This window comes from Manihot esculenta, chromosome 8 (genome assembly GCF_001659605.2).
Source record: "Manihot esculenta cultivar AM560-2 chromosome 8, M.esculenta_v8, whole genome shotgun sequence".
In the NCBI taxonomy this organism is placed as follows: Eukaryota; Viridiplantae; Streptophyta; class Magnoliopsida; order Malpighiales; family Euphorbiaceae; genus Manihot; species Manihot esculenta.
Genome location: NC_035168.2, coordinates 36,425,040 through 36,445,542, shown reverse-complemented (window position 1 = coordinate 36,445,542; position 20,503 = coordinate 36,425,040). Strand labels below are relative to the sequence as shown.

The window sequence follows — 20,503 nt, the reverse complement described above, 5'->3', positions numbered from 1 at the left end:
AATTGACGTAAATAATCTTCTATGAAAAAGAAAAAATTAGAAATTATATTTAAAAAAGAGAAAAAGACGAGAGCATCGAGTTATAAATGGAGTACAGAGAAAAAACTTTATTTAACTATAGTTAAACATGAGTTAATATTATTTATATATATATAATTAATTTATATTTAAAAATAATAAAATATTACATTTCATATTCTATTTAAATTCTTATTTTTCGATTTTTGAAAATTGACTAAAATTATATCTAATGGTAAAAGTTGGACCAATTAAATTAAAATTTAAATGTCTAGATTAAAATATAAAATAATATAAATATTGAATATTTTCAGTCATTTAATTATTAATTTATAAAAAATAATAAAAATAATAATATACGTCTAGACTATTAAATTGATATGTAATCTATTAAATTTAAAATTTTAAATTACACTACAATATAAAAGATTAAGTCAATGAAATAAAATTAAAAGATTTAAATTAAAATAGTACGCATAAATCGTTGGGATCAATTGGCCTAAATTATTACATTAACTTAAACCAACACGACCAGTAACTTGATTAAGGCAAATTTAAACTTGTCATTATGCTACTAATTTTGCGTAACACTCCTTATCTTCATCAACTGTGATCTAAATCATCCAATCAATATTCTTCTTTAATGTCTCTATTAGGTAGGGACTTGTAGAATATAAAAATGAAAATTTTCAACAGATTAACAGCTCAACAGTCACTTTCCTACTTCCTATATAAGTCTAAGGTTTAATTAAACAGGCCTCGTCCCCAGCAACCCATCTTTCTTTGTTTTGTGTAAAGACTTCAAACAAAACAAGAAAATGGAAAGAGGCTGCAGAGAAGAAGGGCTACCGACAAGCCCTTTGCTTCCTGTTGCAAAGCCTCCGCCGCCCGACAGGAATTATGAGATCGTTAGCTTCAACGTAGTAGCCGCAGATTCGTCCATCACTCCTGTTCTTGTCTTCAGCACTTTCATAGCTGTCTGTGGCTCCTTCTGTTATGGCTGTGCTGTAAGTACTCTCAATTTACGCATAAACATGGAGGTCTAGCATGTAATTCAAAAAGATTACAACTTTTCTTAGATTCCATAACACCCTTTTGCTGAGCTATTTGAAAGATATAATTGAGCGGTGCAGTGGGGTCACTGGCCACTGAGATGAGCTCGATCTTCTACATCACAACTTCGGAGATATTTAACCTGAACATCAAATGAAACCATGATTTCTTATTGGTAGAGATGAGTTGTTGGCCAACGGCCTCGTGCTTTGATGCTGAGGGCGCCTATGCAATATGGGTATAGATTAGCGGTTGGATTAGTCTTACGTGGACTATGATGCATCACCGGTCTATTTTTATATATAAATTATGGCTAATTTTATTATTATTTTTTTAATTAAGGTTAAATATGTTAGTGCTGGCTAATTTTATTATTTAAAATTATTATATTGTTTTATTTTATATATTAATTTATAAAAATAATGAATAAATTCTCATTAGCACTTGAATAATTTTTTATTAAATTAAGTTTGAGTTAATCAATAATATAATTTAAATAAGATTGTTGGAATTTTATGATCGAAGAATATATATATATAAATATTTCCAGGTGGGGTATTCATCGCCGGCAGAATCTGGAATCATGGAAGAGTTGGGCCTCTCTTTGTCGGAAGTGAGCAACTGATGACCATTTTCAAATATTATTATTTATTATAATAAGAAATTTTAAATTATAAAGAAAAAAGAAAAGCATAATTAAGAAAATATATATTTTGAGTGGTGCAGTACTCAGTTTTTGGGTCAATAATGACAATCGGAGGAATGATAGGTGCGATTACAAGTGGAAAGATAGCTGATCTTGTCGGCCGGAGACGAGTAATTAATTAATCTTTTTTCATATAAATTCTCTTAATTTAATTAATTAAATTTAAAATCAGCTATGCTTTATGAGCAGACGATGTTATTGGCTGAATTATTCTGCACTCCAGGTTGGCTTGCAATTGCCTTTGCTAAGGTTTATTTTTCCTTCCTCCTTCCCAGTTAAATTATCATTTTATTATTATTATTATTATTTTTAAAATAATAATTATTATTGTTGTTATTCTAAAAGAATGCTTGGTGGCTGGATATTGGAAGACTGTTGATTGGACTTGGAGTAGGGCTTTTTACTTATGTGGTAATTCTTAGTCTTTATTTTTTACTTAGTGATGATGTGGCAGATATATTGCAAAAGTATTAATTTCAGCCATGGCAGGTACCTGTATATGTGGCAGAAATAGCACCTAAAAATCTCAGGGGACGATTTACCTCAGCCAATCAGGTGAAGATACGAGTTTTATCTTTACGATTATTAATTATAAAATAGATGAAAATAATTTTTTTTAAAAAAAAATAATTTTGTAAGTTCTCAGATGTTAACTAGTTGCGGCTTTGCACTCTCATACTCTATTGGAAATATAATTTCCTGGCGCACCCTGGCTATAATTGGTAATTTTTTCTACCTCCTAATTTTCTTATATTATATTTTTAGCCCCAATAAAATTGTCTATTATTAATTTTCTCAAGTATATTGTTCTTAGGTGCTATTCCATGCTCGTTGCAGCTTGTGGGTTTATTCTTTATTCCAGAGTCTCCTAGATGGCTAGTATGCACTGGAAATACCATCTTATCATATTTTATTTATTTGCAATAGAGATAATCTTATTTGGGAGATGGAATTTCCACAGGCGAAATGTGGCAGAAAAGATTTTGAAGCTTCATTGAGACGACTTAGGGGAAAGAATGCAGATGTTTCAGTAGAAGCAGTGGACATAATAGTAATACCTCAATTCTCAAATCTAAAAGAAAATCTTATTTGGGAGATGGAATTTATCTTCTTCAATATTGTTTATAGGAAATTACAGAAACCTTTCAACAAAATTCAGAAGGGAGTGTTCTTGAATTATTCCAGAGAAGATATGTTTATTCAATCATTGTGAGTCTTTAGTCTAGTGATTGATCATGATTCGTTCTTTTCAATTTCATGGATAATTTAGATATTTGTTGGAACTGAGGTTAGGTTGGAGTAGGGCTAATGTTTCTGCAACAACTAGGAGGGGACAGTGGAATGGTATATTACAGCAGTACCATATTTTCTGAAGCTGGTAAGACAATCTCTAGAATTTTCTTTTCTTTTCTTTTTGCCTTTTAAATGGTGAATTTTGTTTGGCTTGTTGCAGATTTTTCTACAGTTTTTGGAACTACGGCCTTAGCGCTTATATTGGTATGTACTTTGATTTCTAATATCGAATATAAGTAAATCTGCCTCTCTGAGAACATGTTTTGCAGTTAATAGCAGCTATGGTGAGCCTGAGCTTAATGGATATATATGGAAGACGAACTCTCCTAATGGTTAGAATGCTGTCTTCTTCTTCTTCTTCTTCTCCTACTTCTTGATTTAATTAAGTAGTGAGGTGATGGTGATGAATTTGAATTTATAGGTTTCTTCAACCGGAACATGCTTGTTCTTATGCGTAGTTGGATTATCATTCTTGTTGAAGGTTTAGTGGGATGAAAATTATGTCTTATTATTTTTTTGTCTGTGATTTTGGTTGGCATTTTCCTCAATCACAAACATTTCCTCTCTCTTTTTCTCATTCTTCAGGAACATGGATATTTGAAAGAGATCACTCCATATATGGCATTTGCTGGCTTATTGGTAACTATGAGATTTCGAGTTCGGCTTTTCCTGGAAACCAATTACACTAAACATTCAACTTATTCAATAAATGATTGGATTAATAATGCTGTGAGCAGGGTTATCTCGCAGCTTTTGCAATAGGCATGTCAGGAATCCCATGGGTTATCATGTCAGAGGTATATAATTTCAATTAAAACAAGAAAAATATAGAATAAAAGAAAAAAAAAGACATAATTTATAACTTGAATTAAGGGATGAATTTTTTTATTGCAGATATTTCCTGTAAGTGTGAAGGCATCAGCTGGAAGCCTAGTTGCCCTAACCAATTGGTCTTGCTCTTGGCTTATATCTTACACTTTCAACTTTATGCTAGTATGGAGCCCTGCAGGTCTCTCTTTTTCTCTATATGATCCCTAATCTATATTTTGCTAAGCTATATTTTGTGAAAATTTTATGATTAGAATTATGTTCTACAGGTACATTTTTCTTCTTTGCGGGTGTGTGTTGTTTTACTATCTTATTCATTTGGAAGTTAGTGCCAGAAACCAAGGGACGAACATTGGAAGAAATACAAGCAAGAATTGCTCGTATTCCAGAAGAGAGTTTATAGTATTAGCTTTTGTTCCAAGTAAGTCTGGTTAGAACTTCGAAGTTAAATGTATTTAGGCAAAAGCTTAAATCAAGTGTAATTAAGTTTGTTTTCCCTTTTTAAAAGGGATAAAGAATAATGGGTCTCAAATCAAAAACTTGTTATCCATTAATATGGTGAAATTTATAAGAGAGAAGATTATGTATCATTATTTTATTATAGAATGATATCTTATATTAAAATTATATATTTATATAAGAAAAACAGTGATACATTAAAATGGTTTACATCCTCTTTTTTTATTTTTTTTTTGTCGTTTAGTGGTGTGTAACCATTATCTTATTATAATACCACATGTTATTATCTACAGAACCGTAAGTATGGATATACCGCTCTTTTCTCCATTGTCAGACGACTATTTAATTCTCTCCTTCGATATCTGTGTTGACATGATCCCGGATGTATAGAATTCCCCATCAAGTCAGTTGAGCTGCACCCTCTCCCTTGGATTCAAGCCCTATTCTGCCCAAATGTGGTCTGAACTGCGTGCTAGAGAGCTGACCTGCGTATTAAACTTCAATAGATTTACAGCTTAACTCTCTAATGTGGCTCCACTGGGGTTCGGATATCAGAATCCCAGCACTTATCCATAATAAAGCAAATCGTTAATGATATAATATATTAAAGTTATATTTTCGTATCATTCCATTTACGCCCGTTGATCCATTAAGAAATAAAATGCTTTTAATGAATATTTGTTCCATTTATAGATATCCAACTCTCACTAGTGAGAAAAGTCTCGAACCTTCATGACAATTAAATTTACAACTTATTAATTATGGAACTTTCCTTTTCAGTCTCCCCTTGTTGAACTTGTCGACCTTGATCTGGTTTAACCCTTAAGAGCCCAAAACAAAAGGTGCAGCCTACAGAAACGCCCTGCAAATGCAACATCAGTGGAGGGAAGATTCTCGTGCAGACCGAAGCCCAGCTGACGGCTAAGATTTTCTAAATTTCACAATCCAATATCTTTGCATGGCCACAAACATGTTGTACTTTAATTAACTTGTCAAAAGATCAAACTTGTTCTGTTATTAGTTCATTCACTGGATCTCAACCTATTGGGGAAATGGCAAAACACAACCCAGAAGCTGTAGACTTTCAAATATGTTAACGTTGTAATGTAGCAGAATTTTTTCTGCATGATTAGTTGTTTTGCTGTAGCATTCGCACAAGTTATAGTTATAAATTTTGAATATTGTCATTTATCTAAAGAGATATGTGGTTTTGATTTGGAATAAATTATTAATAGTCAAATTTTACACTCTTGAGAATCGATAAAATTTTGAGACTTGAATATTGATTTATCCTAAAATAAATTGGAAGGATGAAGTATGCAACAAAAGTAAAATTGGGTGGCTTTTTAAATATATTTTTTAAAATAAAAGGACTAAATACTAATAATATCAAAATATAGGATTTCATGATAACTTTACCCATTAAAAAAAAACAGCCGTCTACAAACTTGACTTCAAGTTTGCATCTGCATCCTGTCTTGCAAAAATTTCTCTCTCAATAAATGAGATAGAGACACAGAATTCATGGAAGAGACTGAAAAGCAACTGCTACTTTCAAGATCTGAGCCCAATGCTCATGGCGTTCAACACTTTCTGCCATCCAGTGATTCTTTGTCCACTCCTGCTGTGGTTCTCAGTACTATGGTCGCCATCTGTGGTACCTTAGCTGTTGGCTGTGCTGTAAGTACAGTTTGTAAAGCTTTATATCAGATTACCCTGACTTTTTTATGCTCAAGTTTCTCTTGGAATTGGAATATGGATCTCAAGTGTCGCTGAAATAGAACTTGAAATTGGGTCCTTTGAGAATTCATCACCTGTTTGAAAAGCCATAGTTTTGTGATTTTATTCTTTTTTTTTTTTTTTTTTGCAGACGGGGTATTCGTCACCTGCTCGGACTGGAATCATGGAGGAACTGGGCTTGTCTGTGGCAGCTGTACGCATTATTTTCCTTCTCATTTTTCGATTAATTATCACTAAAACCAAGAATCACGCATGAATTAGTTTTTGTTCTGCTGGATTCTTCTTGAAACTAATACCAAGAATCGTGATCGAGCGTCTTAGCATAAAGAACACATTAGGCTATGGAAAGATATTTGAAACAATTGTTTGTTATCATTTTGCTTTAACAGAATTATCATGGAGTGTGAATTTTATGGTTTGACTAAAAATTCATTTTCATTTTTTTGCCGGTGAAGCTCTTAATTTGTATTTATCCGTTCTGCAGTACTCCATCTTTGGTTCTGTCGTTACAGTTGGAGGAATGCTAGGTTCATTAATAACTGGAACAGTGTCAGATCTCATTGGTCGAAGATATGTGAGTTTTTTGTTACCCTTCATCCCTTGGCGCATTGTAACTTTCTAGTACACAACCAACTTTCCTATTAGTTTCCATCAATTTGTTAATCTTGTATTGCAGACGATGTGGGTGTCTGACTTTTTCTTCATCATTGGGTGGCTCGCAATAGCATTTTCACAGGTTTTTATCTTCTCTTTCCCCACCATTAGCCTTCATTTCATGCTTTTCTTCTGAATTGATGGTTTAAAAAGTAAAAGTGTAGTTAAATGGTGTACTGGACTTAATTCTCAACCCTTGTTTGAAGGGTGCTTGGTTGCTGGATCTTGGAAGACTTTTAGTGGGAATTGGAATCGGGATTACACTGTTTGTGGTAATTATGTTATCTTTGTATATATGTCAAATTTAAATTACTTGTGTAATATTTTTACCCCAGCAAAAAACTTATGCATGTGTTTAATGCTTTTTATTTGTTAATTGTTACTAAGCATTTGCGTTCTTCTTATCAAACAGGTACCAGTTTACATTGTGGAAATAACTCCTAAAAACATTCGTGGGGGATTTACATCTGCTTATCAGGTAAAGGCCTGCCAACATGGATTGAATTGAATCATTGCTTTCCATCAATTCATTCTTTTTACATATATATTTTGTCAAGTGAGCAGTTCATGGCAAGTTGTGGACTCTCACTGATATATTTCATTGGAACTGTTGTTTCCTGGCGTACCTTGGCGCTAATTGGTGACATCTCCTTGCGCTTCTTAATAAACTGCTTCTGGTATCCGAAATTATGCAAGTTACCTACTTTTATTTGCTTGAAATTTTCAAGGGGCTCTTCCATGTGCATTGCAAACTATAGGCATTTTCTTCATTCCAGAGTCGCCTAGATGGTTGGTGAGTCTTTTCCTTTCCTCTTCTTTTTTTTTTCTTGCTGTGTAGTGTAGCCAAAATTTAAAGAATCCTCTCATGTTTTTTCCTCATCATTTTTGCTTATCATATAGCATAGGCTAGTGTTGAAAACACATCCATGCTCCTTTATCTCTCCTTTTAGAGTATAAATATCTGCAGGCAAAAGTTGGTCAAGAAAAAGAGTTAGAAGTGACTCTGCAGCACCTCAGGGGAAAGACAGCTGATATATCTCAGGAAGCAGCTGAAATTATAGTAAACTTCCAACTTCATGTTAAACTTGAATTCAAAGGATTTATTTTCCTTTTCTCACTTGATATATCTATCAGTGGCATAAAATCAGAAAATGAGATGGATTTTTCCATTTTTTGTACAGAGCTATACCAAGACCTTTCAAGGGCATTCTCAAACTAGATTTCTAGAATTATTCCAGTGGAGATATGCTCATACCCTCATTGTGAGCCGTACATCTAAAATCTCAGTATGGTATCTCATGGATGACAAATCTCGTCATTACCTATCTAAAATTCTATGGATATCTACTTGGTTCAGGTTGGTGTTGGGATGCTTCTATTTCAACAGTTTGGAGGCATCAATGCAATTGCATATTATGCCACCTCCATTTTTGAAAAAGCTGGTAAATTAAGGATTTGAGAATGTGATGTCCATTTTTTTTTTGTCGGAATGTGATGTCCATTAACCATATATGAATTGAAGAAATAATAATTAATGTAGCTGATGACAGATTTTTCCAGTAATGTTGGGCTAATATCAATGGCTATTGTCCAGGTAATTGCTGTTTTAACTAGTAGACTCAAGATTAATCTTTTATGCATTTCTCATTGGACCAGTTACTCTTTCTTTTACAGATTCCAGCTACTGCTGTATCTGTTCTCTTAACAGATAAATGTGGAAGGCGACCACTTCTCATGGTTGTAATGCCACAGAATTAGTTTCAAGTTTGTGATGTGGTTGATCACCTTACTGAATATTAAACGTTTGCAGGTTTCTGCCTCTGGCATGTGCTTAAGTTGCTTTGTCATAGGAATGGCATTTTGCTTGCAGGTTTGTAGACAGATCAGATGTTGATATTTCAGTATTTATTCTTAGGGTTTCCTTTATCATGCTTAGAATAGCCACCCTCTGAAAGTTTAAAGTTTATTACGAGCAGGACCCTCGAAAGGAGATAGGGATCAGTCCCATTCTGGTGTATATTAGTGTATTGGTAATTGCTACTCAAATTTAAACTTCCTTTGTTTTAAAGTTCTTAATTTCGAATCGTATAGTTAATCTGGTCAAAAAACAGATTAATTGAAGTGCATCAAGATTTAAAATATATATATATATATATGTATATATATATTCCTTACGAATTTCTTTCATTTGCATGGGCTCAAGCAACCAGTTAAATATGAGTTCTAAGGTATGAAAATGAGATGTGAGCTAATCTTGATGCATTTCATTGGCCAGATTCACTAGTATAATTTTAAAATCTTTGCATGTATTTTAAACTCAAGTTAAGTCTGAAGAGAAACGAAAATGAGGTAACTGCTAATTGTTTGAATGGTGTTCCATTAAGCTGAGCTTTGATAAGACTTGCAAATCCTGCAATTTGTCAACTAATTATAATTCATTACAAGGGCTATGGTGTGGCCGCATCGGTGGGCATGTTAGGATTACCATGGGTTATAATTTCTGAGGTATGTCTGTATCAGCTTTTGAAACTACACCATTGACTCAGCATATATAATAAATGAAGAAAGGGAAACCATCCGGGCTTAGATTAACATTTTTCATCTCAGATATTGCCTATAAACATCAAGGGCACAGCTGGAGGTCTGGCAACTTTTCTCAAATGGATGTGCTCCTGGATAGTTACATATACTTTTAATTTTATGATAGAATGGAGTGCAGCGGGTACCTGAAACCTCTTTTTCTTATTATTTTTTTTTTTTGTTTTTACTCATTTTGATCTGCTCTGCCTTAGATGACTAACAGTTGTGATTACCAAATCATCTCAGGAACATTTTTCATACTCTGTGGACTTTGCGGCGCAGCTGTTTTGTTCATTGCAAAGGTGGTGCCAGAGACCAAGGGGCGAATGTTGGAAGAATTACAAGCTTCAATTACTCACGTTTCTGCAGTAAGAAAAACCACAAGTACTTGAGAAAATAATTGGAGAAAAATTGTTTTTTCCAAACATTGTGTTGTAATGATTACATTGGCATGTTGGCTCTAATAATGATTGAAGCACCAAGAAAGTGCAAATTCTTTTGAAAAAGATGCACCACCAGACTGCGGTGGCAAGTAGCGAGAGATGATTTAGAAATCAGACTATGGACATATTTATAAATTTTTATTATTTATTGGACTTTTATTCTTATTTGTTTGATTTAATTTCTGATTTTTATTTTGTTGAACAATGTATTTTCTTTCCATTTAAAAAGCCTTTCGATAAGCAAAAATACCAGGCACAGCTGAGTTCTCATTTTTTTTCTCTAAAATTACTCCGGGGAGAATCCATAGTCATTGATGGAGCCAAAAAGAAATCTAACCAAATAAAAGGAAAACCTGTCTTGCTAGGAGAATTATGAAAGACGCCATATATCCAAAAGAAGTTCGGTGTTCTAAGGGAGAAAACAAAACCAGAAAGAATAAATAATTTTTTTGAAGATAAGTTTGCATAAACAGGGCTTGAGTCCAAACTCTTACACAAGCCCGAAAGCCAACCCAACTACATCATGCCCAATAAACTCTATAACAAAGTAGAGAATCCAAGCTACTTACCAAAGGAGAGAGAAGAAACTACATCTGTAGAGAGAGGGAAGGCCGCACTAGCCACATATGAAAGGGCTTTACTCGTGATAGGGTGAGTATTTGATTGGTTCGGTTTAAAATTAAACTGAATTAAATAAATTAAAAATTAAAATTTTAGTATTTATAAAAATCGAATCGCATCGATTTTAATCAAAAATTGAATCGAACTGAATCGGTCTGATTCAGTTCGATTTAATCAGTTTCGATTTTTAATAAATTTTTTTTATTTTTTACACTTTATTTTTAATATTTTAAAATTTAATTAAAATATCTTAATTTTAATATAATTTAACTTTCCTATAGTATTGAAAATAACATATTATTATCACTAATCGGTTCGGTTCGATTTTTTTTAATTTTTTTTTATTAAAATCGAACCGAATTGAAATAACTGAAATTTTTAAAATTAAAAATCAAATCGAACTAAATTAAATAAAAAATTGAACTAAATTTTAAAATTAATTCGATTTGATCGGTTTTTTCAATTTGAACCGAATACTGATAACCCAATTTTTAAAAGCAAAAAAAACTCTAAGAAGCAAAAAACAGTGAGAAAAACTAAAGGTCGGGGAAGAGGCTCAATGAAAAGAAATAAATCTCTCTCTTTAGATTTGTAGACAAAGATATGTGAATTTGTTGTGTGTCTGCCTTCAATAAGAAAAAAAAAATTATATAACCTAAAGCGATAATTTTGTTAAAATTGTAATGTAAATGTACAGAAATTAAGAGCATCAAGAGTCTAGAAGTCTAGATAATATTATTGAAGTACAATTAGCAGGCAGAAAGTATCATATTCTGATTTTATTATTATTCAAATAAAGAATAAAGAAATCCCACCAATTCAATGCTATTCTCAATGTGTCCTGTTTTTGTTTTTTGCTTAATAATTAATCCTAGTAAACCAACGCAAAACCCTCATCCTCTAACACCAACTTAGCCTTGTCTTGACGTCCTATAAGCTCTCCAGAGCTTCTGCACTTTGTCACTGAAAAAACCAAGAAATGGGTAGGGAAGGCATAGAAGAAGGAGACGTGTCAAGCTCTCTGCTTGTCAAAGATAGATCCCAGATACGGGGAAGAGATGATGCCAGTGTTGGTGGAGATGGGCAGAGCAAAGGTTCTCCGGCAACTGCTGTGGTGGTTATAAGCACTCTGGTTGCTGTTTCTGGTTCATATGTTTTTGGATCAGCTGTAAGTACTCTTGGCCAATTGGTAACTTAATATTCTAGCAAGTCTCCTCTGGCGTTTTTTTTTTTTACCACAAATTAACATCAACACCAACTTTCAAATGACTCCCCACCCCAGAAAACCCTTGTTTTGTTGCTAAGCTAATGTGAACTCACTAAGCCTAATGGGGTACCCAAATATTATTGGGTAACTGTGATAAGGTTGAAATGCCAGTTTGATAAGGTGACTTCTGGACTAGCTAACAAATGGTGTTGTCTACAGGTGGGATATTCATCACCCACTCAGTCTGGAATCATGGACGATCTGGGTCTCTCTCTGGCAGAGGTAAGCAATATTGGGAAAAATATTTTAATTTTTCATATGTTGCATTTTATTACTTTTCAATCTATGCTTCTATTGGATTCACACATTTCAGGGTATGTAGCACAGTGCTGTAATGGAGTCTCCTTGTATCAGCAGTAAAAAGAAAATGGAGACTGGAGAGGAGGGTTACTACCATTGTTTACTTTTGGTCCACTAGACATTCCCATGGCCAAGACAAAATTTTTTATATAGGCATTAAAATTCACGCAAGAAATGAGTACACAAAATTGTGAACCATTTGCCCACTTGACTCGTCCAATGTTCCACAAATTTTGTGTACTGACTTTGTGTACAATGTCAATAGCACTTTCCCATCCACAGACAGAGTCTTTTAATTATATATTCATACTTAAAAAAATGGTGGTAAGCATAAATATTAAATAATGTTGAATAAACTAGTTGGAAGAAGTTTACAATGATGATTGCAAATTTGATTTTGTTAAAAAGAATATACAAAATGATAAATGACTACTCAATAGACTTATTGAATGAGAAATACTAGAAATCTATTTTTAGGGGAAGAAAGAAAGGCGAATAAATTAGTGTAGCATGCGGCTTTTAGAAGGAAAAGAAAGGAAGAAAGTGAGTGAATGCCCCAGGACAACTTAAAATGTCATTTCTATAGTAAATGTAATTCAATTTGGATGTCCCATTATGAACTGTGGTTAAAGGATCTAATTAAAGTCTCAGCTGTATAACATGCATTAGATTACATAAACTATGTAGTTGTAGTTCAGTGGACTCGATACATTCTGTCAGAAAAGTTGACATCTTTCACACAAAATTACTAAAGCTGTCTAAGCAGATTAAAGTGCAAGTTGATGATTTTCCTTTCTTTTTCAATTTGATTTCATCATGCAGTACTCAGTTTTTGGTTCGATATTAACAATTGGGGCAATGGTAGGCGCAATGATGAGTGGCAGGATAGCAGATTACACTGGTCGAAGAGGCGTATGTCTTTTTGTTACTGTGATTAGCACTAGCCATATCATAAAGTTCTACATCAAACAACTCATCTATGTGTTTCATTTTTCTCTATTGTGGTTGTGGTGAACCAGACAATGGGCTTCTCAGAAATGTTCTGCATCATAGGCTGGCTGGCAATAGCATTCTCAAAGGTTTTCTTTACTTATCTTCTTCTCATGCCAGAATTTCATTAATGTGCTCATTCTTTGTATGGTTTCCAAATGCAATGATAAAACCTTAAAACCTTCTATCTCTTTTCATGTTTTTTAGAAAGAAAATGCAATCTTAGATTGGCTTGGGGACGTTCATTACTTAAGTACCAAGGATTAGCTATCTCTGAACTCTTTAAGAGAATTTAGGCAATAGGATAGTGGATTCATTTCTATTGTGTAAAGGCTATTCTTCTGTAGAGTAGCATCTGCGTTCTTTATTGGATGACATTTTAAATTATGAGAACAATTATCAAAGGGCAGAAAAGGTTATAGAAGTTTTAAATATAATTTGTTTTTCTTGGATTGTGTTCATGTCATTAACATTCAGTGCATGTTGAAAGGCTTCTTGGTTGCTCGATGTTGGAAGACTGTTGTTAGGATATGGGATGGGCCTTCTTTCTTATGTGGTAATCCTTTTGCAAGTACTGCAACTCATTTGATTACTCATTCATGTGTGGGGGATGGGGATTAATCCATTTTCATACCATTAATGAAAAAGGTACCAATTTATGTGGCTGAGATTACACCCAAGAATCTACGAGGAGCATTCACAACAGCACATCAGGTATTTATAGCATTATTTATTTGGCAGGCTGCACATACTGTTTGCAGGCAGCTACTTACAACTAACTATGCAGTTGATGATATGTTGTGGTGCATCAATGACATTTCTTATTGGAGCATTTGTGTCATGGCGAATTTTGGCTATCATTGGTAATATTTCTTAGTCCTTTTTTTGGCATTTCAATGCACTTTTATGGTAATTCCGTAATATGTAGCTTGTCTGTGGTTTAAGCATTGTATCATGACTTTTGACTTCAGGAACTATTCCATGTCTTCTTCAACTTCTTGGGCTGTTCGTCATTCCAGAATCTCCTAGATGGTTGGTGAGTATTTAGAATTTCCAATGCTCACTATCAGGCTTTTGTCATAAATGGAATAAAAGAATAATTAGGGTTTTTCTCTTCTTTCTTTTTGTGTTACTCTCAAGAAACTTTAAAATATTTGTTACAAATTTGTTATAACTCTCTCCTGAAAACATGAAAAATGATTTGCTGATGAAGCTTAGGTAAATGCTATAAATATTTCTTGTGCAATGTAGTAAAGCTATGGAAGCTTGTGGTGTTAAATGTTAAATAACTTTCACAGGCAAAGATTGGACGATGGAAAGAGTGTGAAGCAGCTCTACAGCGCCTTAGAGGGGAGAATGCTGATATTTCTGATGAAGCAGCTGAGATTAAAGTAGGTTAACAACAATTTGGATTCTAAATTTGGTTCTATGCAATCTACCATTCTTTTTTTGGAAGAAAAAAAAATTCATGATCAGAAAAGAGTTGAATCCTTGGCTCACTCTGCACTTTTGTTATTATATTCACATAGTAAGAACTGAGATGGGGTATTTTATTTATAGGATTACACAGAAACCCTTCAACAGCATTCTGAAGCTGGCATATTTGAATTGTTTCAGTGGAAATATGCTCATTCGCTTGTTGTGAGTTTTCTAAATTATTCCTATCAGTAACATTTTTTTAAAAAATTTTTCATTTTGTTTGATTTGGATTGGAGGGATAATGTAACAAATAATCAAATCCTATTCTAAGGTTGGAGTGGGCCTGATGGTTCTGCAACAATTTGGTGGGGTCAATGGCATTGCATTTTATGCAAGTTCTATATTTGTATCAGCTGGTATGTCATCATTATAATTAAACGGACAGGAAATGAATGAGAAAAACATTGAATCCCTAATTATATGACAGGTTTCTCTGGTACTGTTGGAACTATTGCAATGGTTGTTGTCCAGGTCAAATCTTAACTCCCTCTGTAATATAAGTGTTTGATCATTCTGAATGATTTTCTAAGAAAGAAGTGATAACTGATTTTCTGCAGGTTCCACTGACAGCACTGGGAGTAGTCTTGATGGACATATCTGGGCGAAGACCACTTATGATGGTAAGGAACTAAGGAATTATTTTAAATTTGAAGTGTAGTTTGACAGAAGAAGCCCATGCTAAAGCCTATAAATTTTGCAGATCTCTGCAGCTGGAACATGCTTGGGTTGTTTTCTTGTAGCATTGTCTTTTTTGTCACAGGTTCTCAAAAGTAGTATCCACTTGTCTCTCAATTACTTTCTGTTTTCCCCTTATTTTTCTCGATTATAAAAGTTTGCCATTTACAGGGCCTTCATAAGTGGATGGAATTTTCTCCCTTCTTGGCACTTGTTGGTGTACTGGTAATGCTACATTAACTTTGAATTCAATTGTCCACTTGATGGGTCTGCAAATGAAAAGCAGCTCATGTGGAAAAATTTCATATGTTTTATACTATATGTTGAAAAACAAAAGCAAGCTCTTGGTGTTGAAATTAGAATGAAAAATAGCTAGCTAAAATAGAAATAGCTAACTAAAACCGATGAATATCAAATCCAAAAAAAAAAAAAAATAGAGCATATGATTTTGTATAAAAATACCAAAAGCAACAAAACCAAATATCAAAAGCTGAAATTTCAACTTTAGCAAATATATAACAAAAAGTACAAAATACCATAACAGAAATAAGGGAAGAATAAAGAGAAAATAAACATCAAATTTCAATAAAAAAACAGAGCAACACAAAATCTTTTTTCTTCTTTTTCTTCATTTTTCCAGCACATTTTTATAGAAAATCACACTTCTCTCTCTTATTTCTTTTTTTCTCTTCTAATTTCCACTTGCAAAACATCCTTTTTATAGGCAAAAGAAAGCATTTACAAAGTCAACAACCTAAGCATGACTACGTTACTTGCCTTACACTCAAATTATTTTTTATCTAATTTTTTAATCAAACATATCTAATTAAGAAAACTTGTTGTAGCAAAATATCTCAGCTGCCAACACTATGAACTAACTATGATTTATTCATTCCTGATCTGCCTACTGTTATTCTAGCATTGAAGCCTTAGGTTGTCTTACCATAAGCCTTCTTACCTTAATCATTGTCTTTATGATGATATTGGCTATAGCATTGAAAAATTGCCTCAAGCTTGTTTACCAGTTCCTCATTTACGCTTCATTTGATTAGATATTGCAAAAAAAAAAAAAAAAATGCTTCTATTTATGTGTTGAATTCTGTAATCAGATATATATAGGATCTTTTGCGCTAGGCATAGGAGGAATTCCTTGGGTTATAATGTCTGAGGTAAGTTAACTTAATAACGCTTGATTCCTTGCAGTCTTTGCTTTTTATCTCCTTTCAATAGATCAAAAAGATTTACAGCATGAAAATGGTTTTGATTTCAGATATTTCCTATAAACATGAAGGGCTCAGCTGGAAGTCTAGTGACAGTAGTTAATTGGTTAGGTTCTTGGATTGTCTCCTACACTTTTAACTTCATAATGGATTGGAGTTCAGCAGGTAAAATGCTCAGCATGCAAATTTGCTTGCAAGCTTGCTGGAGTTTGGACATAATCTAAGCTTTCTTTTAAAATCTTTAATCTCAGGAACATTCTTCATATTCTCATTTATATGTGGCATAACCGTTTTGTTCGTTTGGAAGCTGGTACCCGAGACGAAAGGACGAACATTGGAAGAAATACAAGCTTCCATGAATCCATTCACAGCAGAGTGATAGATTTCCATCCTCAGCCTGGTGTCTTCATGGATTGCAATGAGCCTGAGTACTGTTACTCATGCAAATCTCGGATGGAAAACGTATTAACTGAATATTTTGGTACTGAGTATGCACAAACTTGTTGGTGTTTGTGATAAACAAGCTATCTAAATCCTTAGATTTCGTCACTTCATTATGTCACTTTAGGTTATGCATGTAACTGATTGTAGCTTATTAACCAACTGGTTCAGAACTATGAATTAACATCTTTGGAGATGTCTTGGAACAGGATTTTGCATTTGATCATGACTTGTGGGTGCACTTCAAATGAATCCCCTGGTAACTTGTGGACAAATAAGCTTAAAATCATTGTTCTTTGATAAAGGATCAGAATTCTGGGGATTGAAGGGAAGAGTTCATCACCTTGAGACAACCTTATAAGACCAAGTCCAGTCCAGTGGATTATATTTGGAGATTTATTACATATAAATGCTCGAAAAAGGGGAATGTTGTGTGTAGAGGGACAAAAATCATTTTCTTTAAAATAATTTAATTTTTTATTTTTTCCAGCAAAATATTTTCGTTAAGAAATTTTTCTGATTGCCCTAAACGTCAGAAAATGTGAAGGCTGAGGGGAGGAAAAAAAAAGACTTAGCATGTTCTATCTTTTTAGTAGGTGTGTCAGACAGTTGGACAGTACAAAATACCTTTTTGTACGTGCATTTAGTACCTCAGAGAGAGCTAGAGGGGTAGACCATCGCATTGGAGGTCAGTGCCTTACTCTGGTTTTATCATGTTGTGTCCGGCTCATTTTGTATACGAGAGGGGTAGACCATCGCGTTGGAGGTCAGCGCCTTACTCTGGTTTTATCATGTTGTGTTCGGCTCATTTAACTTATACAAAGGTAGATTTCTTCCGGTCATTGAGGTCGACTGTTTCTGTATTCAATTGCCTTGTTAGTAGTACAAGCCTTAAGGTGGTCGGACAGGTTGTTCCAAGCATTGGTGAAGTCTGGAGAGTCGGAGGTCTGATCTTCATATTCTATTGGTTGGGCTTTTCCAATAGCTCAACTTATGAAAACTTTCCGTATTCTGTGTATACGTGTCATGATCTAACGGGCTCTATTTTTTATATGTTATAAGATGTCATTTTGCTTCTCTGACGGTTATTTATGACGATTGGAGAAGGGAATCTAATCTGTTGATTTGACGCCATTTGTTCATTTGGTAGACGCTTATGAACTTTGAAGGGAGGTGTGGTTCAACTGATCATGGATTAAAGTGAATGAGTGAATTTCATTCCTACTTCTGAAGGTCTTTATTAGAGGTTTTACGTTGATAATCTTCCCGTTGGGAGATATGATCTTTGGCGGTCTTCTATGAAAGATATAATATTAGTGGGTTTCCTTTTAGAAGATTTGAAGTTGGTGGTTTGCCCTTTCGACTTGACTTTAATGGCTTGCCTTCTTGGGTTTCTTTCATAGAAGGTCATACCTTAGTTGTCTGGTGAATCCTTATTTCATTTGAGGAAGTTCAAGAATAATTTATTTGTAAATATGTGGTAGGCATGTTTTCGCCTTGTTCTTGTTGTGGAAAATTTTTTAATTTCTTGTAACATATATCTTTTTTGAGCATTTTTTTTTGTGGCCTTCTGAACTCTTTAGCCTTGAGTTTTTATCCGAGCACTTTGCTCTTATGCAACTTCCGAGCTCTTTGCCCTTAAGTGTCTTCCGAGCATTTTTGCTCTTGCATGTCTTCTGGGAATTTAGTCCTGATTTTTCTCTGAGCACTTTTGCTCATGCGCTTCTTCCGGACTCTTCAGCCCTGATTTTCAATCGAGTTTTTTGCTCTTAAAGGGATTCTAAGCTTTTACCCTAGACCTTAGTTTCAGTAACTTGCTCTTGAGCGTGTTCCGAGCTTTTTTCCCTTAAAGTGTCTTCCGAACTCTTGACCTTGATTCTACTTCTGAGCATTTTTACTCTTATTCCTCTACTGAGTTCTTTGTCCTTCCGGACTCTTTAACCCTGACTATTTTTACATCTGAGCTCTTTTGGCTCTTTGCACTATTTCAGGATTTTTAGCATTGACTAGTTTTATGCTTGAGTTTCTTTGGCTCTTTGCATCATTCCAAACTTTTAGCTTTGATTCTTTTTTCGAGCTTCTTGCTCTTGCACTCCTATGCACGAGCTCTTTTGGCTCTTTGCATTATTTCGGGCTCTTAGCCCTGATTCTTTTTCAAGCTTTTTACTCTTGTGTTCCTTACGGGCTCTTCAACCTTAATTATTTTTATATTCGAGCTCTTTTGGCTCTTTGTATTATTTCGGGCTCTTAGCCTTGATTTTTTTTTGAACTTTTTACTCTTGTGCTCCTTTCGGACTCTTTAACCCTGATTATTTTTTATACCCGGTCTTCTTTGGCTCTTTGCATTATTTTGTGTTCTTAGCCCTGATTCTTTTTTCGAGCTTTTTGCTCTTAAGAGTTATTCAAGCTCTTCAACCCTGATTATGTTTACGCTCGAGCTCTTTTAGCTCTTTGCATTATTTTGAACTCTTAGCGCAAATTTTTTATCCGAGTTCTTTGCCCTTAAGGGTCTTTTGGACTCTTAGCCCTAATTCTTTATCTGAGTACTCTGACGTCTTTCGGGCTCTTTGCCCTGGACCTTAGTTGAGCATTTTGGCATGGACCTTAATCCGAGCATTGCGCAAGCTTTTAACCCTAATTCTACTTCTGAGCATTTCGCTCTTTACCTTGGTCCTTAATCTGAGCTCTTAGGCTCCTAAGGGTATTCTGAACTTTTTGCCTTGGACCTTAGTTCGAGCATTTTTTGCTTGTTAAGTTTGGATTTTTTCTTGTATTTCTTGTGGGGCATACTCAACCCTGTCATTTATATGAAATTTTAATATCTTGTTAGGTCAGTAGGCCATTTATAACTTGTCTTAGCCCTGATGGCCGGACGAAATAACTATATTTTAAGATTTATATAAATGAAAAAAAAAATAGACAGACTATTTGATAATGATCTCATCAAAAGCTATTGTAAGTTGTTGTTTGTGTTTGTAAAAATTTTCAAAGATCGTGATATACTTCACCTTATCATTTTGTGTTATCAATCTGTGCTCCATTTGGAGAGACCTTTTGGCATTTAGCACTGCATCTCGTCCGAGCCCTTTAACTCTTTATCGTCCACCGAGCTCTTTGCCTCGCTGGTCTGCTCCCGGGCTCCTTTAGCCCTAATTCTTTCTCTAAGCTTTTTGACTCTCTGGTTAGCTTCCGAGCTTCTTTAGCCCTGATTCTCTCTTTGAGCTTTTTGGCTCACTGGTTAGATTCCGGGCTTTTTTAGTCCTGATTCTTTTTTAGAGCTTTTTGGCTCTCTAGCTCGCTTCTGGACTCCTTTAGCCTCAATTTTTTTTTTTCTGAGAATTCGGGCTCGTGGCCTTATTGGCGATTTCATGACTCATACTTGTGGCATTTCTTTTATTTGTAAAATTTATCTGCAAAATAAATGCCTGCATAGAGTATTTATAGCGAGAATGCTTGTTGTCAATTATAATAACATTTACTAATGAACACTGTATCATACAAGATACTTAGCTTCATGGTTCGAGCTCTTGGCCTTTCTTAGTGTTTCTAAGATTCAGACTTGTGGCCTTACTGGCGATTTTCAATATTCAGGCTCGTGACCTTACTGGCAATTTTTGAGATTCAGGCTTGTGGCCTTACTGTCGATTTCAAAGATTTAAGCTCATGGCCTTACTAGTGATTTTCGAGATTTAGGCTTGTGGCCATATTGGAGATTTTTGAGATTCAAGCTCGTGAC

At 34.3% G+C, this 20,503-nt stretch overlaps 3 protein-coding genes across 11 annotated transcripts; all 3 read left to right on the top strand.

The window, feature by feature from the left end:
* The first annotated feature begins 761 nt into the window (after nt 1–761).
* Nucleotides 762–4,448, top strand: LOC110620576 (sugar transporter ESL1). The gene is made up of 18 exons (XM_021764371.2): nt 762–1,025; nt 1,622–1,684; nt 1,798–1,887; nt 1,967–2,026; nt 2,123–2,188; nt 2,267–2,332; nt 2,424–2,499; nt 2,592–2,656; nt 2,739–2,828; nt 2,906–2,986; nt 3,071–3,155; nt 3,231–3,274; nt 3,340–3,402; nt 3,492–3,551; nt 3,656–3,709; nt 3,808–3,867; nt 3,965–4,079; nt 4,168–4,448. Exons 1-18 carry the CDS (start codon nt 837–839, stop codon nt 4,299–4,301), a joined length of 1,461 nt encoding a protein of 486 aa, XP_021620063.1. The 5' UTR covers nt 762–836; the 3' UTR covers nt 4,302–4,448.
* A 1,340-nt stretch (nt 4,449–5,788) lies between these two features.
* Nucleotides 5,789–9,933, top strand: LOC110620575 (sugar transporter ERD6-like 5). 9 transcript variants are annotated; one of them, XM_021764367.2, is made up of 18 exons: nt 5,791–6,037; nt 6,228–6,290; nt 6,582–6,671; nt 6,774–6,833; nt 6,958–7,023; nt 7,164–7,229; nt 7,316–7,391; nt 7,480–7,544; nt 7,719–7,811; nt 7,933–8,013; nt 8,109–8,193; nt 8,302–8,345; nt 8,426–8,488; nt 8,562–8,621; nt 8,728–8,781; nt 9,197–9,256; nt 9,359–9,473; nt 9,578–9,933. In XM_021764367.2, exons 1-18 carry the CDS (start codon nt 5,882–5,884, stop codon nt 9,721–9,723), a joined length of 1,443 nt encoding a protein of 480 aa, XP_021620059.1. In that variant the 5' UTR covers nt 5,791–5,881; the 3' UTR covers nt 9,724–9,933. The 9 variants fall into 9 exon arrangements, 7 of the variants coding, with proteins under 7 accessions (XP_021620060.1, XP_043815179.1, XP_043815178.1 ...); XR_002488842.2 differs by lacking the exon at nt 9,578–9,933 and adding an exon at nt 9,027–9,100 and having other exon boundaries at nt 5,789–6,037; nt 7,933–8,193; nt 8,292–8,345; nt 9,359–9,430; XM_021764365.2 differs by having other exon boundaries at nt 5,790–6,037; nt 7,933–8,193; nt 8,292–8,345.
* A 1,315-nt stretch (nt 9,934–11,248) lies between these two features.
* On the top strand, nt 11,249–16,993 carry LOC110621179 (sugar transporter ERD6-like 5). The gene is made up of 18 exons (XM_021765325.2): nt 11,249–11,563; nt 11,822–11,884; nt 12,785–12,874; nt 12,982–13,041; nt 13,443–13,508; nt 13,601–13,666; nt 13,740–13,815; nt 13,924–13,988; nt 14,251–14,343; nt 14,513–14,593; nt 14,703–14,787; nt 14,859–14,902; nt 14,989–15,051; nt 15,132–15,191; nt 15,278–15,331; nt 16,216–16,275; nt 16,377–16,491; nt 16,578–16,993. The coding sequence occupies exons 1-18, from the start codon at nt 11,375–11,377 to the stop codon at nt 16,703–16,705; spliced, it is 1,458 nt and encodes a 485-aa protein (XP_021621017.1). The 5' UTR covers nt 11,249–11,374; the 3' UTR covers nt 16,706–16,993.
* The last annotated feature ends 3,510 nt before the right edge of the window (nt 16,994–20,503 follow it).

Coding starts and splice junctions, on each gene's coding strand:
- LOC110620576 (XM_021764371.2), top strand. CDS start 837: ATGGAAAGAGGCTGCAGAGAAGAAGGGCTACCGACAAGCCCTTTGCTT. Junction 1,026..1,621: donor CCTTCTGTTATGGCTGTGCT/GTAAGTACTCTC, acceptor AAATATTTCCAG/GTGGGGTATTCATCGCCGGC. Junction 2,987..3,070: donor GATATGTTTATTCAATCATT/GTGAGTCTTTAG, acceptor AACTGAGGTTAG/GTTGGAGTAGGGCTAATGTT.
- LOC110620575 (XM_021764365.2), top strand. CDS start 5,882: ATGGAAGAGACTGAAAAGCAACTGCTACTTTCAAGATCTGAGCCCAAT. Junction 6,834..6,957: donor TCGCAATAGCATTTTCACAG/GTTTTTATCTTC, acceptor CCTTGTTTGAAG/GGTGCTTGGTTGCTGGATCT. Junction 9,257..9,358: donor CATGGGTTATAATTTCTGAG/GTATGTCTGTAT, acceptor TTTTCATCTCAG/ATATTGCCTATAAACATCAA.
- LOC110621179 (XM_021765325.2), top strand. CDS start 11,375: ATGGGTAGGGAAGGCATAGAAGAAGGAGACGTGTCAAGCTCTCTGCTT. Junction 14,788..14,858: donor TTCTATATTTGTATCAGCTG/GTATGTCATCAT, acceptor ATTATATGACAG/GTTTCTCTGGTACTGTTGGA. Junction 15,052..15,131: donor GGCGAAGACCACTTATGATG/GTAAGGAACTAA, acceptor TAAATTTTGCAG/ATCTCTGCAGCTGGAACATG.